The 13,727-nt window shown below is 50.0% G+C and overlaps 7 protein-coding genes across 7 annotated transcripts; 3 read left to right on the top strand and 4 right to left on the bottom strand.

Moving 5' to 3' along the window:
- Positions 1–490: 490 nt before the first annotated feature.
- LTR84_000902 (uncharacterized protein) lies at positions 491–970 on the bottom strand (the record flags this gene model as incomplete). Its single annotated transcript, XM_064844531.1, has 1 exon — positions 491–970. One exon carries the CDS (start codon positions 968–970, stop codon positions 491–493), a length of 480 nt encoding a protein of 159 aa, XP_064712391.1.
- Positions 971–1,451: 481 nt separating this feature from the next.
- Positions 1,452–1,844, bottom strand: LTR84_000901 (uncharacterized protein; the record flags this gene model as incomplete). The annotated part of the gene is made up of 1 exon (XM_064844530.1): positions 1,452–1,844. The coding sequence occupies one exon, from the start codon at positions 1,842–1,844 to the stop codon at positions 1,452–1,454; it is 393 nt and encodes a 130-aa protein (XP_064712390.1).
- A 587-nt stretch (positions 1,845–2,431) lies between these two features.
- On the top strand, positions 2,432–4,343 carry LTR84_000900 (uncharacterized protein; the record flags this gene model as incomplete). Its single annotated transcript, XM_064844529.1, has 6 exons — positions 2,432–2,588; positions 2,661–2,864; positions 2,916–2,987; positions 3,043–3,359; positions 3,450–3,570; positions 3,622–4,343. 6 exons carry the CDS (start codon positions 2,432–2,434, stop codon positions 4,341–4,343), a joined length of 1,593 nt encoding a protein of 530 aa, XP_064712389.1.
- A 443-nt stretch (positions 4,344–4,786) lies between these two features.
- On the bottom strand, positions 4,787–6,129 carry LTR84_000899 (uncharacterized protein; the record flags this gene model as incomplete). Its single annotated transcript, XM_064844528.1, has 2 exons — positions 4,787–5,499; positions 5,703–6,129. 2 exons carry the CDS (start codon positions 6,127–6,129, stop codon positions 4,787–4,789), a joined length of 1,140 nt encoding a protein of 379 aa, XP_064712388.1.
- Positions 6,130–6,514: 385 nt separating this feature from the next.
- LTR84_000898 (uncharacterized protein) lies at positions 6,515–7,599 on the top strand (the record flags this gene model as incomplete). Its single annotated transcript, XM_064844527.1, has 2 exons — positions 6,515–6,585; positions 6,729–7,599. 2 exons carry the CDS (start codon positions 6,515–6,517, stop codon positions 7,597–7,599), a joined length of 942 nt encoding a protein of 313 aa, XP_064712387.1.
- Positions 7,600–7,829: 230 nt separating this feature from the next.
- LTR84_000897 (uncharacterized protein) lies at positions 7,830–9,791 on the bottom strand (the record flags this gene model as incomplete). Its single annotated transcript, XM_064844526.1, has 1 exon — positions 7,830–9,791. One exon carries the CDS (start codon positions 9,789–9,791, stop codon positions 7,830–7,832), a length of 1,962 nt encoding a protein of 653 aa, XP_064712386.1.
- Positions 9,792–10,372: 581 nt separating this feature from the next.
- LTR84_000896 (uncharacterized protein) lies at positions 10,373–11,589 on the top strand (the record flags this gene model as incomplete). The annotated part of the gene is made up of 3 exons (XM_064844525.1): positions 10,373–10,672; positions 10,737–11,300; positions 11,365–11,589. The coding sequence occupies 3 exons, from the start codon at positions 10,373–10,375 to the stop codon at positions 11,587–11,589; spliced, it is 1,089 nt and encodes a 362-aa protein (XP_064712385.1).
- Between the last annotated feature and the right edge of the window lie 2,138 nt (positions 11,590–13,727).

Here is a 13,727-nt window from a genome sequence, read left to right as displayed (position 1 = left end):
TTGGGTCGTAATGTCTCGTGATGACGGCAGTTTTGTCCATCTGTGATTCACCGGTGGTTGTGTTAAACGTATCGTGCTTGCTTGTGACCGTGCCTCACTGTTTACGAGCTATAATACGTGGCAATTAGCGGGTACTGTACAGTGTCTGTCATTAAATCTGTACACACGCCGGCCCCTGGTATTAAGCGATGCAATAGAGCGTGCTCCTGAATCACAACAGGGAGTTTGTACAAACTTTTGAAGCAGTATGGAATTCATGAGCATTGATTGGTTCATTTTAAATACATTCTCGGTATCGAAGTCATGTGAAACACCATCGCCTACCCGATCGCCTCTTCCAACAACGCCATTGTCTGCCCGACATCTTCTTCTGACGACTCCATTAAATAGACATCGCTCTATTCATTCGTCCTACAGATGAGTTCAGCCGCCCCCCGGATTGAATCACTGAAACGTGCTGTCTGCCAACAAGATCGTTGTGGAAAAGGTCCTATCCCGTCCAACCTGCGTAGCGAATAGCCGACAAAAAGTCGATCTTGAGTATGAGTTTTTTGGCCCATGCCAGAATGTACGGGGAGTTCTTAGGGAACTGTTTCGTGTGGCAGGGATCAGGTCTATTTGAAGGACGCATGGCAATAGTCAAGTTGCCGTACAGGACTGGAGACCCTTCAAGCCAAAATCTCTTGCAGACACGGAGGAATTGTGCCGAAAGCCCAGTGCTATCCACGTAATAGTGTGAATCGAACAGGTGAGACCACTCGACTTGATCTTGGGGTTGATTCAACTTATGGATGCGACGTTTGAGATTGAGTTGGCGGAGCCTGGCATTTGTTGAGCAAAGGAGGGCCAACACTTGATCGTGGTCAACTAGAAGGTGTTGATAGATGTTGTTCATGATCTCTGGAGGGTAATTGAGGAAGCCCAGGGGTCCATTTGGCTGTCGCTTGGGAATGTATGGTGGTGCTGCCATTTTGAAGGAGAGATGGAAGCCGGTGAGATTGTAAAGAGGGACTTTGAATAGATCTTCTGGAACACGAAAGCGAGATAGCTGATGCTGACCTTTGATGTAATAAGATATTTTATGCCAGTGCTGTGAATGATGATGTTTGAGGATGAGGATGAGAGAAGGGAGATGAAGAGTCTTTCGAGGCAGATGTCATTACTAGCGACGACAGTGGCTTCCTCATGAAGCGCGGCTCGAAAGAAGGAGCATGCAAAGCGCGGCAATCCTTAACTATCCCATCGTGGTTACCTCTCACCCAGCTGGCGTCGAGATTCGTGGTTCTCCCAACTGCGTCCTTCAGCTAATACTCTATCCTGTCATCGTTGAGTACGGCGGGCGGAGGGGTAGGAAATAGCATTCGTGATCCAGGATTTCTATCATGCACTGAGTGCCTCCATTCCTGTATTTCATGACTTTGTCCATAGCTAGGGGCGAACGCCTGACAGCCTCAACGCTGACTTCTCTTGGAAGCTAATTTAGCTTTTCGTGCGCGTTCGGAAGAAAAGACCATCTGGTGTTTTGGCTTTCTCTTGGAGACTTTGTGCTCTTTTCGTCGTTGTTTATGATCAACTTTTGGCTTCTTGGATTTGGCTTGAAGGCCGTCCAAGTCCATATCGTCGGAAACAATGGCACCGAGTGACTGGTCTTGGTCTTGTCCTCCTTGTTCCGCGGACTCATCCACTTGCATGACTTTGTCATCCGTAGGTCGAGGTTTTGCAGCTATTTCTTGAAGTTTGGCCGATAGGCGGGCGGTGCGAGCATCGTGAGCTGGACCAAACACTTTTGCTCGAAGGTTTCGGTTGTTGCGTTTCGTATTTGAGGAACGCGCTGATTTTGCCATTGTGATCTGTGTTGCTAGAACGATGAGGGAGTACAGTGATAGAGTGGTCGATCCAAGAAAGACCGAGAGAGCACCATGAGAAAAGGCGGTTCAGAATTAATTTCAGTGGAGTGGAATTTTACAACAGATTGCCAGCATTTGCCGATATCGATAAGGTAATAATACACTGTATGAATACCACAGCTAAAGACAACTTCCTGGCCAGTCAAACTACGATATCATGCACTAGCCTGACGCTAGATCAAAACAAGTCTCTAGCTCATCTTCCCCCGCTAAAGCAGCAAGTGTGATAACTGCCTGCGCAGGCCATCGCCATCGCGCATCTTGACTGGTCACTGCCACTGACCTACCCGACGGCGACTTTGCACGACAACGACATCCCACAAATTCTCTTTCGATATCCACACCCACCCTCTCTCTTCCTCCTTCTATCAATCTTCTCGAGTTCATTCACACACGAATCAAACACACTCCACACTTGCCACTCATGTTGGCAAGGCCTTGTACGAAAGAAATGTCCGCCCAACCTCAATAGCCTCACCTTTGTCAGAACAACCAGTCCGAAGATACCTTTTCAACCCGCTGCTATGGCAACTTCGGCGTATGCCTCGTCGCAGGAGCAGGCCTCGCAGATGACTGCCCGTGTCAAGACTTTGACCGTTGAAAAGTTGAAGATCCTCCTTAGAACAGAGGGTTTACCTGTTAGTGGTGTCAAGAATGAATTACAGGTCAGGGCTATTGCACGTAAGGCAGTCAATTCAGATGAAATTATTTCATCGTCGTTTTCCTTCACTTCTGACACTACAACTCACTCAGATATCGAGAGGCTGCGCATGGCTGGTGACCAGGCTGGTTTGACCAGAGTGCGAGGCAATATTAGTGGCTTTCCTCCCACATATGGCTCATCTGCCTACCCGTCGCCTTATTCTCCCCACAATTCAACGTCTTCGGCTTCTCCTCATTACTCTTCCCCTGTTCCACATCCTTCTTACAATATGCCTGGTTCAAACTCTTTGTCGAGTAAGTGAGGGACAGGATCAAGATCACAGGTATCTCTAACATGCGGGACAGATCGGATCTCATTCAAGAACTCTCCTTTCTACACGATTACAAGATCCCTAACCACAGTTCTCGAATGCAAAGGTGAGTCTCACTAAAGTATCAGTCGATTCTTTCATCAGCCTACTGACAACAACAGCCCGTGAGGCCACTCGTGACACGGCACGACTGACAGTTTCTTTTGATCAAGGTCTTGTAGACCAACTAGCGCGGGATCCATCATGCAGAATAATGGTCTTCTGCGCTGCTGAAGGCTTTCAACCGCTATCAAAGGAATCCGAGATTGCCTTCCCCCATAATGTGGAACTCAAATGCAACTCGGATGAAGTCAAAGCCAATTTGAGGGGTCTCAAGAATAAACCTGGTTCCACCAGGCCTGCAGACATCACTCATCTCATTCGGAAAAAGGCCAATTATCCCAACTCGGTTGAGATGGTCTATGCTCTGACCACCAAGGTGCGCCCCCATGTTATTTCCTTTGCTTTTTTGTTATTCTTTCTTTTGTCAGAGCCCGGTATCTAAGTCAAGAATTATCATGCTGAACAGGACAAACAAAAACAGAAGTTCTATCTTGTGGTGAACCTGGTTCAACAGAAGTCCATCCCGGCAATGGTAGCTGAGCTCAGACGCGGAAGAGTCATCACCAAGGACCAAGTTCTGCGAGAAAGTGAGTCATCCTCGTCTCATATCTCTGTGGTCAATCGACTGATTTCACTAGTGCGAACCAAAGCTGAAGATCCGGATGAGATTGTTGCAACTTCGAGTGTCCTATCTCTAAAGGATCCGGTCGCATATACTCGAATCACAACCCCTTGCCGATCGATCGGTTGTAACCACAACCAGTGTTTTGATGCTGCTGCGTACTTACAGTTGCAAGAGCAAGCTCCGACCTGGACCTGCCCCATCTGCAACAAACCGGCACCTTGGGAAAATCTAGCTCTTGACCAATATGTGAACGATATTTTGAGCTCGACGTCGACGGAAACCGAGGCTGTCACAGTGAACCCTGATGGTAGATGGCAACTTCAGAAAGAAGACGACAGCAACAACAACAACAATCGTCGAAGTAATCCAACACCGAGTGAAGAAGATGAGGATGATGATCTAGTTGAAATACGAGACGATCCATTCACAAAGCCCAAAGTGGACACACTTACGCCTCATACTGTCAGGACTCCACCATTATCCTCGAGGGAAGATTCCAGAGCACCATCAATGTCCGCCCCGAAATCGGCGAGCAAGCGGCCACGGGAGGATGTCATTGATCTGACCTTGAGTGATGATGAGGACGTTCCTGCTTCCAAAGCTCCAAGGATGTCGAATGTGTCTGCATCGGAATTGACGAGAACACATCCCCTCGATAATCGGTATTATTTTCAACTGCCTCCTCCGAATCCCTCGTCCGGTTTTAACTTTGATAGGATGCATCCTTCTTTTTAAGTCATGATTGTTTCATTCGTTTAGCGATGGCGTTGGGAGTGTTAACATCATGGGAAGGACGAAATGTTGGACTCGGACACATAGGCGGCGACCAGTGCTCAGAACGAGGAGAAACGGCATACTCGGGTGGTTTCAGGGCCAGCGCTGAAGCATCCATGGTCAAGGATTGATCTCCGGGATGAATGCATGATGAGAGATACTGACCAATTCGATTCAATTGGTGAGTCAATTGGAGGTTTGTAGGCATTAAATCTCCACCTACAAAAGAGTTGTACATTACATAATGATACAACAAGGCCTTATTATGGAGCTGCCTTTAAACCACTATGCATGGGTTTGAAGTTTAGGGTCATAACCCATTCCTTCATCCGTTTGTCCTGGATTTTATTTGCTCAGGCGGTTCTCGCCTGCATCGATGCTACTAAAGCACGTCGATTCAGCCCTCACCTCCTCGCCAACACAGCACAGACACACCACCGCTTCGCCTGATTCTTGGTCTCATCCTGCCGTATTGGCTGCCACGGCCTCTTGATCCCATCAACATCAATCTCAAACATCTCCAAGGCCTTCAACTTCCCCGACACATCCGCCAACTCAGGATCCCTTTCTCCCTGCCCATCCCCATCATCATCCTCATAACCCTTCCACTCCCCCGTTGCGAGCCCAAAGAAATTCCGCACAATACCTCTCCCAGTGTGGAACGGCGTGATGACCAGTGCGCAGGGTGGGTCTTCTGCCTCTTCCTCGTGCTCTGGCCCGGTCTCCTGCGCCGTAAGGTACCGCAGTATCGTCTTGACGATATTCCCGTGCTGAAACGGTATCCATAAGCAATCAGCGACGACGATGCGGTCGTACGTGTTCGGCTGTGGCTGCTGCTCTGGCGGCGCTGGTCGCCCATAGCTCTGCGTCGTGTACATTGTGTCCGTGCCCCATACGTAGCCGAGGACTTGGATGTTGGTAGTGAGGTCAGTGGCAGTGGTAGAGATGCCTTCAGGAGGCCCTGTCTTTCCGTCGCACTGTTTCCTCCGAGCCGTGATATTTTCACGCACGTTCTGTTCGATCGCACCCATTGTCAGGGCGGGCGAGGACGGGTGGTCAGTGATGGTGATGGTTCCGGCGCCACTGAGGGCGGAAATCAGGGAGGGGAGTGCTGTTGCTGTTGGGAAGAAGAATCCGTCAGCTGGGCAGGCTCGTAGTGGTTTCCTTCCATGTGTTATCCCGTTTTCTTGCTGTGCAATGCCGTGTCGTCGGACAGACGATACACATTTGACGGAGCATCAAAATAAGGTTATGGACAGGTTGAGATGTGTGTAATCGCTTTCCTTCTTCAGCGTTTCCCTTTCAATCGATATCACGTACCGGCGCCCAACTCGAGAACCCGCTTCCCTCTGACATTCCAATAGCGCCGCCTGCCCCAATCAACCACCCTCGTCGCTCCCGCCTCAGGAGACTCATTCGCCATACCTGTATCATCTTCGCCATTCCCCACATCGCCCCCGCCATCCACATCTTCAACGGCGCTCGCAACCTCAATCGCATCCGCCGCAATCACGCCCGAGTTCCACAAGTAATGGGCGAAGAGGTTTCTCCCGTCCTCGACATCCGGGTGTGTGGGGATGCGGAGAGAGATGGGCCCGAAGCGCGGCGAGTGGTATGTGACGCTGGCGCCAGGTGTGCCGTGCCTGTTCTGCGTCACGTCGGTGAAGAGCGTCGAGAGTGCGGATTCGAATATGTCTTCGGCTGTGGGGTCGGATGTCAGGGGTGTGGAGATGCGTGATGAGAACATTTTGGGCGGGTTTGGGATGGTGAGAGATTGGAGGTATTAGATTGTGCTCGTGCAGCAGGCTTTATGAGTATCACCACTCTGATCCTTTTCTACCTCTAAGCAAAAGACTAGAGGAGGATCGATTGGGGGAAAGTTCGATGGTGCAAATATCGCAAGGCTGAGATGAGGGGAACGAGGCTGCTTTTTTCAGGAACCAGTCTTATCGATAAGATAAGATAAGATATTTCGCTCTCGCATAATTTTCTCAGACCTCGACCCTTCTTCGATTGCTTGTCGTTATATTTCTGGCTGATGGTGGCATGTGTACGACTAAGTTGTGGCTGACATGACTAATTGACGCCTCAAGAACCTGGATTGACTCAGAATCGGCAGCAATCGAAGCAGCATGGCATCGGGACAGCCACCTTTGCAAACACACCCTAACCACCTCGATCCCAGCGAGTTGGGAACAAAGGAGTAGTGAGTGCGTCTTAGCCCCCACTCCAGGTTCACATCAGCTGTACCTTGAATATCTCATGTCATTGCCTCCCTAATTCGCATCACAAATCCTGCAACTCCACGTCTTAGAATTAAATGTATTGACTCTATCCCTCCTTCAGCTGGGACAGATACTACCAAAACGACCTGGACAACGGGTATGACTCGGGCGATGAGACCAACGCTCTCGATGAAGACGAAGAAGACTCCAACGACCATGCGCCCCCCAATCCGTCCGAACTGGAATCATGGTTCGACGACGTCGGCGCACCGGCCAAGACACTGGCATATCTGACTGATGCATCGTTCCCGTTGTCACCGGCGTACTTGTCGAGACACGACGTCACCACCAGCCGCAACCCAACAGTCCTAGACCTCGGCACGGGCAACGGCAGCGCGCTGTTCTCGCTGCGTCGCGACGGCGGATATCGCGGGCGCATGCTCGGCGTGGATTATTCGCGGCCGAGTGTCGACTTGGCACGACGCTTGTGGCGACAGTATCAGTTTTCGGATCGGGAGACAGCTGCAACCGGTGAGGGTGAGAGTGAGACGATCAGCTTCGAGACCATGGATTTGATCCACGATGACCCGAACTCCGGCTCGTCTCTGTTGCCGTGGTGGCCGAATGAAGCGGGTGGGTTCGATCTCGTCCTTGACAAGGGCACGTTTGATGCGATTTCGCTTTCGTCCGCGACCGTGCATGAACCCCCGGTGGGTGCGGGTACGGGAGTGGAGAGGCGCGTATGTGAGTTGTACCCCGCGAAAGTGGCACGGATGGTTAGGCCTGGTGGGTTCTTGCTGGTGACGAGTTGTAACTGGACGGAGGAGGAGGTCGTGAAATGGTTTACGGTGGGAGAGGGACTCGATGGAGGTGGCGGCGGCGGGGTTGGTCTGGAGATCTACGGTCGGATCAAATACCCTGTCTTTCAGTTTGGAGGCCAGAAGGGCCAGGGCGTTGCGAGTGTTTGTTTTAGGAGGGTGGATGGATTATGATGAGAATGGAACGGAAGTAGGAACAACGACAGAGCACCACTTAGTTCACTAAAAGAAAGTATTGTATCAGAGACTGAGATTGCATTATTGGACTTTGGACAGCACTGAACCGAAGGTTGTATGGGAGCTATTGACTCAGAAATGTGTTGAGGAAAGCCAACTTATCGATGACTAGACCAACTGGGATTGTACTCTTTCAGGATACATATTATGGCAATCGTGCTGTTCACCTAGCTCATGAGCATATTGACCGCCCAAGGGACTGACAATTGTCGAAGGTCTCCATAATGTTGGCCAACTCCGATGAACTGTACTGGCACTGATGTGGCGTGGACCAAGCTGATCATAGTTCCAATCCCAGATCCTACTGTGTCAATCTTCGACACAATGAATCCGTCGAGCTTTCTGTTCTTTCCCAAAGCCTTGGTGAAATTTTGGGCTTGTCCTACCGAATCATTTCCCACCAGAGCTTCTGCGACTTGCAAGATCAAGTCAGGCTGGGCAAAATCTACCAGCTTTTCCAATGAAGCCATTAGTTGAGTATTGGTATGCGCTCGACCCGCAGTATCAATCAGAACGACCTGATAATCATTGGCAGCCGCAAATGCGACCGCATCTTTCGCTACATTGGCCGCATCTTTACCATAGCCTCGTTCGTAAATGCTCACAGCTCCCAATTTTTCTCGAGCTGTCAATTCTCTCAGATTGCGGACATGAACATTGAGTTGCTCCACTGCTCCAGACCGGAAAGTGTCGCCTGCAGCTATAAGCACACGATAATTGTTTTGCAGAAGAAAGTAGCATAGTTTAGACAGATTGGTAGATTTTCCGACACCATTGACACCAAGGATTGTGATTACAAATGGTCGTGGTTTTGATTTGGATCCCGAGGGATTCGCGACTGACTCGATTTGTTGGAGAAGATCTAGGGAGGATCTGGGTGTGAGGATTTTGCGTAGAGAATTTTCCAGGGCTGGTCTCAAAGCTGTGTCAATGGATTCAAATGCCCCAGTTTTCTTGCCCACCATTTCCGTCTCAACTCCTTGACAAAGGCGAGTGGCGGCCTCGCGAGCAACGTTCTTGTTGATCAGGTGTTCTTCCATTGATTTCAAGGGCTTGTCTAGGTCATCCTTGGACAAAGTCTTGCCTCCCACAATGTTCCTAAAGTAGCCGGAAATGGCACCGAATCTGGTGCTCCCAGCGCCGTTGGCGTCTGCCTTGGCAGTATCGACGGATTTCAAAATGTTTGAGACTTCATCGTCAAGATCCTTGAGTACGAATTGGCCTTGCTTGTTCTTTGTACCCCAACTGTCTTGGCTGATGGCTTCGGGTAGAGGCGATCGAATGGCTGAGTCGCCATTTGCATCAGATTCGACGACAGAATAGTCGAGATTGGTGTCTTCGGCTTCGTCAGCCATTCCATCGGCATCCCAGACTCTTCCCTTTTTTGTTGTGGATCTGGGTGTTTTTGGTCGTCTTGCTTCGTCGCCAGAGGATACGTTGGCAGAGGACACATTGGCGGCCTTCCTTGAACGGCGGGAGCCACGGCTTCCCGGTCTTGCCTTTTCGGATAACAAGTGGCTAGCAATGCCAGGTAGTGGGGTCGTAGGACGGGAAGAATCAGGGGACTGAATAGGTGTACTCTGGTTAGAGTCACCATTAGGCACAGCTCGAGGCTGCGCCTTAAGAAGCTGAGGCAGATCTGGTGGAGGAGGACCCCCTGTGTCCGCCCCTTCAGCACTCTGTTGCTTCTCCTCCTCGACTTGAACTCGAGGGGCTTGTGCGGAAACAGCACCGCCAGTCGACTGATCCAACCTGCGCATTTCCTCATCGTAGTATTTATCAAAAGGATACTTGAGGGCGGCGTAGTCGAGTTCCTCCAACTGGCCTCTGTAAACCTCGACAAAGATGGTGCGGATATCATCAAGTAATTTGTCGACCCAGGTAAGGTGGAGAAGAGATTGGTAGACAGCGACGAAGATCAGACCCAAGTCTTTGACCAGAGTGTATTTCAGAGTGTATTTCTCATGCTTGTAGGTAGGGTTGGTGGAGGCTGTGAGGACAGGGCGGACCTTTTCTTCGATGAAGACATCGTTAATCAGAGTGTTGACCGCAGTGGCGGCAATGGTCGTGGTGGTCCGGGACCAAAGGACCACGCCGGAGGTGGTGAGGATCTCGAAGGCGTCTAACATTTGGGAGGGTGCTGGAGTGGACTTGGATAGAATCGATCGGAATGTGCGAAATTAATGGAGTGCGAGCGCAGGCGATACTTGGTCTGTCTCTTATTGTAACCTGCCAGAGGGATCCGCGTATTTTATCTGAGGGTAAGGGAAGTGATGTGCCAGTGCAGTTGGCAGTTGCGACTTGAGTTGGGCTTCGAGGCATCTAAGGAAGGAGCCATCGACATGGACATGGACTCGACCCCACTGCTCTTGCCACTTTAACAAAGGACACGTGGGGCGGATTTAGTGAGGCTTGGCAATCACTAAACTCCGCCTGCGGCTCAAGGCTCGGGCTGCCGTTTGTGTCAATCATCGACAATGACACTTTTCCTTCCAGGTAGTACTCCATACCAAGATACTACCGAGTAGTAACTCACCTCGTTTGTCTCGACTCGCCCACTATTATTGACATATCACGCTCCATGCGAGATCTGGCCTTTCCACCACCCTGACTCTCTTTCACAAGCATTGCAAGCCGCACATCACACACTTGACTGTGACATCTGCGATCTACATAATTCTGGTCGTCTTTACCCTCGTTTTCCGTCAATATGCAGCAACGGCAACCTTTCTCCCCGCCACAAAAGTCCCCCGAACTCTTTCATCCTCGACCCCAGCATATTTCCCAGGTCCCCATGATGAGATCTCCTCCTCCACCAGCCTCCTATCAGAGTCAGCAGCAGCAGTCTCAACCACAACTCAATAGCTATGGTAATCCTTTCTCGTCCCCAGCTGCCGGGACTGGAGGAGCCGCTGGCTTTGGTGGCTTCATCAATGATCCCACTGCTCAGATGGGCTTCCAGGTTGGAAAGACTGCTGTTATGGCGGGCCAAGAATACATGGAGCAGAATGTAACTCACCCTTCATTATCTTAACGTGGTCACACTCGTCCATCATGCTGACTGTACCTCGCAGTTAAATCGTCTGGTTCCTGTCTCGGCTCTTAAACACTACTTCAATGTTTCCAATTCTTACGTCGTGCGGAAACTCTTACTTGTTCTGTTTCCATGGAGGCACAAACCTTGGACCAGACAACAGACCAGAATGGCCACATCATCTACCAATCCCGACGGCCATGTCTCTCAACAATCTTATTCTCTGAACTACCTCCCACCCCGCGACGACCTCAACTCTCCCGATATGTACATCCCTATCATGGCTCTGGTCACATATATTCTCCTTTCCACCGTTCTTGCCGGAATAAGAGGTTCCTTCCACCCCGAGTTACTAGGCAGCATCACGAGTACCGCTCTCTTCGTTGTTGGGTTTGAATTTATCATTCTCCGAGCCGCTATGTACTTCTTAGCCATCACCAACGACTCGCAATTTCTCGACTTGTTCGCTTACTCTGGCTACAAGTTCGTCGGAGTCATTCTTACCCTCTTCCTCAGCGAGCTTTTGACTGGTGGCCGTGGCACCAACAACTGGGTTGGATGGACCTTGTTCATCTATACCTGGTATGCAAATGCTTTTTTCTTGGTACGTTATGTTCGCTGCCCTAGCTCTATCCTCTGATCATCCACTGATATTCCCTAACCTGCAGCTTCGATCACTCAAATACGTTCTGCTTCCAGACACTTCCAATGATCCCACAGGAATGCCTGGGAATAGCACTCCTTACACTATGGCACGCACCAGGAAGAATCAGCGCACCTATTTTCTTGCCATTTATGCCTTTGTGATCCAAATGCTTTTCATGTGGCTTTTGAGTCGTGAGGAATCTGCGGTCAAGACCGTCACGAAAAAAATCACTGGACCCAAAGTTTGATCCTTGATTGTTCCACCATCCTCAACACGAGCATCGCAGCATTTTACCTCCTGTAAGGGTCGCCTTCATGTAATTTGCTTTGACAGTTACCAGCCTTTAGCCACACTGCTTTTTTTTGCCTAGGCTCATCATGGTATGAAAATGGAAAGAACAATGCATCCCTTTCAAGGACGACGCATGGGCCGCTTACTTTTGGTCATCCTCGTATCATCGGACTTGTCTCTAATTTGAATATCGGCGGACTCATGCAGTCTACGCAAGAGTCAACGATTAGCGCTGGTCCTTTAATGGTTTGATGAACGGCAAAACACAGAGTACGACTTATGAAAACGAACACGAGTACCAGAATCGCCACAGGCCGACGCCGTTCGGGCAATGGTAGTCGAACGCCTACTACTTATCGATTCGTTCCTCTAACAACCAGGACACTTTGCTGGTGCTTGAGCCACAATGTCTTGTGGATGACTTCAACCAGTCGAGGATGCCATTTTGATGCAGTACGAATACCATCGCTGTCGGGTTAGACGGAATGCTCTGAGCATGATGGGCAAAAGCAAAAAGAGCCAGCTGGGGTAGACGCATGTCGTTGACCCCTGGGATCAAACGACATTAGATGACGACAACTGCGTATGCTTAGATTAGATCAGAGGGGGAAGAAATAGACCTTCTCTTGTCGAGATAGACTTGGTCAAATCGCCATTGCCTGGACTCTGTCGATGTATAGACTCGGTGCGGAACAAAAAGTGGCAATACATGAACCGAACCCGAAGGTAAAAACAAATTAAAGTCATTAGACACTCAAAAACCACATCATGGCTGCTATCTATCGCCACTAATTAACGCGGTGCCACTTTCTTCTTCCTCTAAGCAAGGACCTTTCAGACATGAATGAAGACGATATCCGTGCCAGCAACCTCAACGACACCGCCATCAACGTGCCGTCCCCACTCCACGAGTATCCGTCCACTGGCTCTGGCAGTGCCGGTATTTCAAGCCCACAGTGGTGCCGTTTCCAATTCATTTCCATGTCCAACTCCAATTCCAAAAGGACGTCTTACATAACCATGGTTTCACCCGTAGATCAGATCGATCGGTCAAAAGTGCTTACTTGTCCCAAAATGAGTGCGACGAGAGATTGGTTTGCTTCGTACACTGTACACACTCTGTCTGGCCCGCGGCCGTTAAGATGGAGAGCACCCACCTGGTATTGCGAAGGTGAAGGTGGAATGACGATGGAATTGGACTTGGACTTGAACGGGACGTGGTGAGTCGAGGGTATGCCGCAAGACGGACTGTAGATGCCGTGTGACACAGTGCTGAATTTGTATTGACGTTGGTTTTAACTCACTGCGCGACGACTCATGGTATCGTAGTGAGCGATTGGCGTTAGGATAGGGACGGGAACGGGGCTGGGGATGGATACCTATATACATCTAGCTATGAGAGGATAGACTATGAAGTATCGATTGGCTTCAGAATAGGGATGGATACTTATGGACACCTAGGTATGGTATCCGAGAGGAGTATGACGTATCGACATACGCGAAGTCTAACTCGAGTATTTATGCAGTCCACTGTGCTCGAGTCAAGAAACCACCACCCAGAAATAAACGCGACTGGTTGATTTGAGATATCGTCCCTTCTTTGTCAAGTCCAACTCGACAGCACCGCCACAGCAATGTCTGGACTTGGTCACATAGAGAAAGACGGAAGTCACCAACAACTAGTCCCTCAAAGCTCCTCGACGCTAGCGAGAATACGACATGTCCTGTTCGTCTAAAGCGAACAGAGTCCCTCACGACGAAAGATCTCTGTTTCCTTGATCATGCCATTGGAGAGCCAAGGTCGAGGCCAACAGCATGGACGTCCTAGTGTGCTGCAATTGATGGGTCTCTCCACAATCACTGAATGGCCAAATCAATTGTTCTGCCTTTTAGCGACGTGCAGGCCGAGTCAAGGAGCGAATGCATCCCTGACTCAAGTCTGGGATGAAGGTGGAGCAGTGAGTCTCAGTACAGTACGAGCTCTGAGCTCAGCAGACTTAAGACTGATCAAAGGGAAACCCTGGTCAATCGGAGGCTCTCTCGGTGTGTAGCTTACAGTTCTGGAAGACTATCCATAGCATACCCACCGAGTCG

Source organism: Exophiala bonariae, assembly GCF_035927105.1.
Source record: "Exophiala bonariae strain CCFEE 5792 chromosome Unknown scaffold_1, whole genome shotgun sequence".
Taxonomy (NCBI): domain Eukaryota; kingdom Fungi; phylum Ascomycota; class Eurotiomycetes; order Chaetothyriales; family Herpotrichiellaceae; genus Exophiala; species Exophiala bonariae.
The sequence above is the reverse complement of the archived record's forward strand: the minus strand, read 5'-3'. Positions and strand labels throughout refer to the sequence as shown.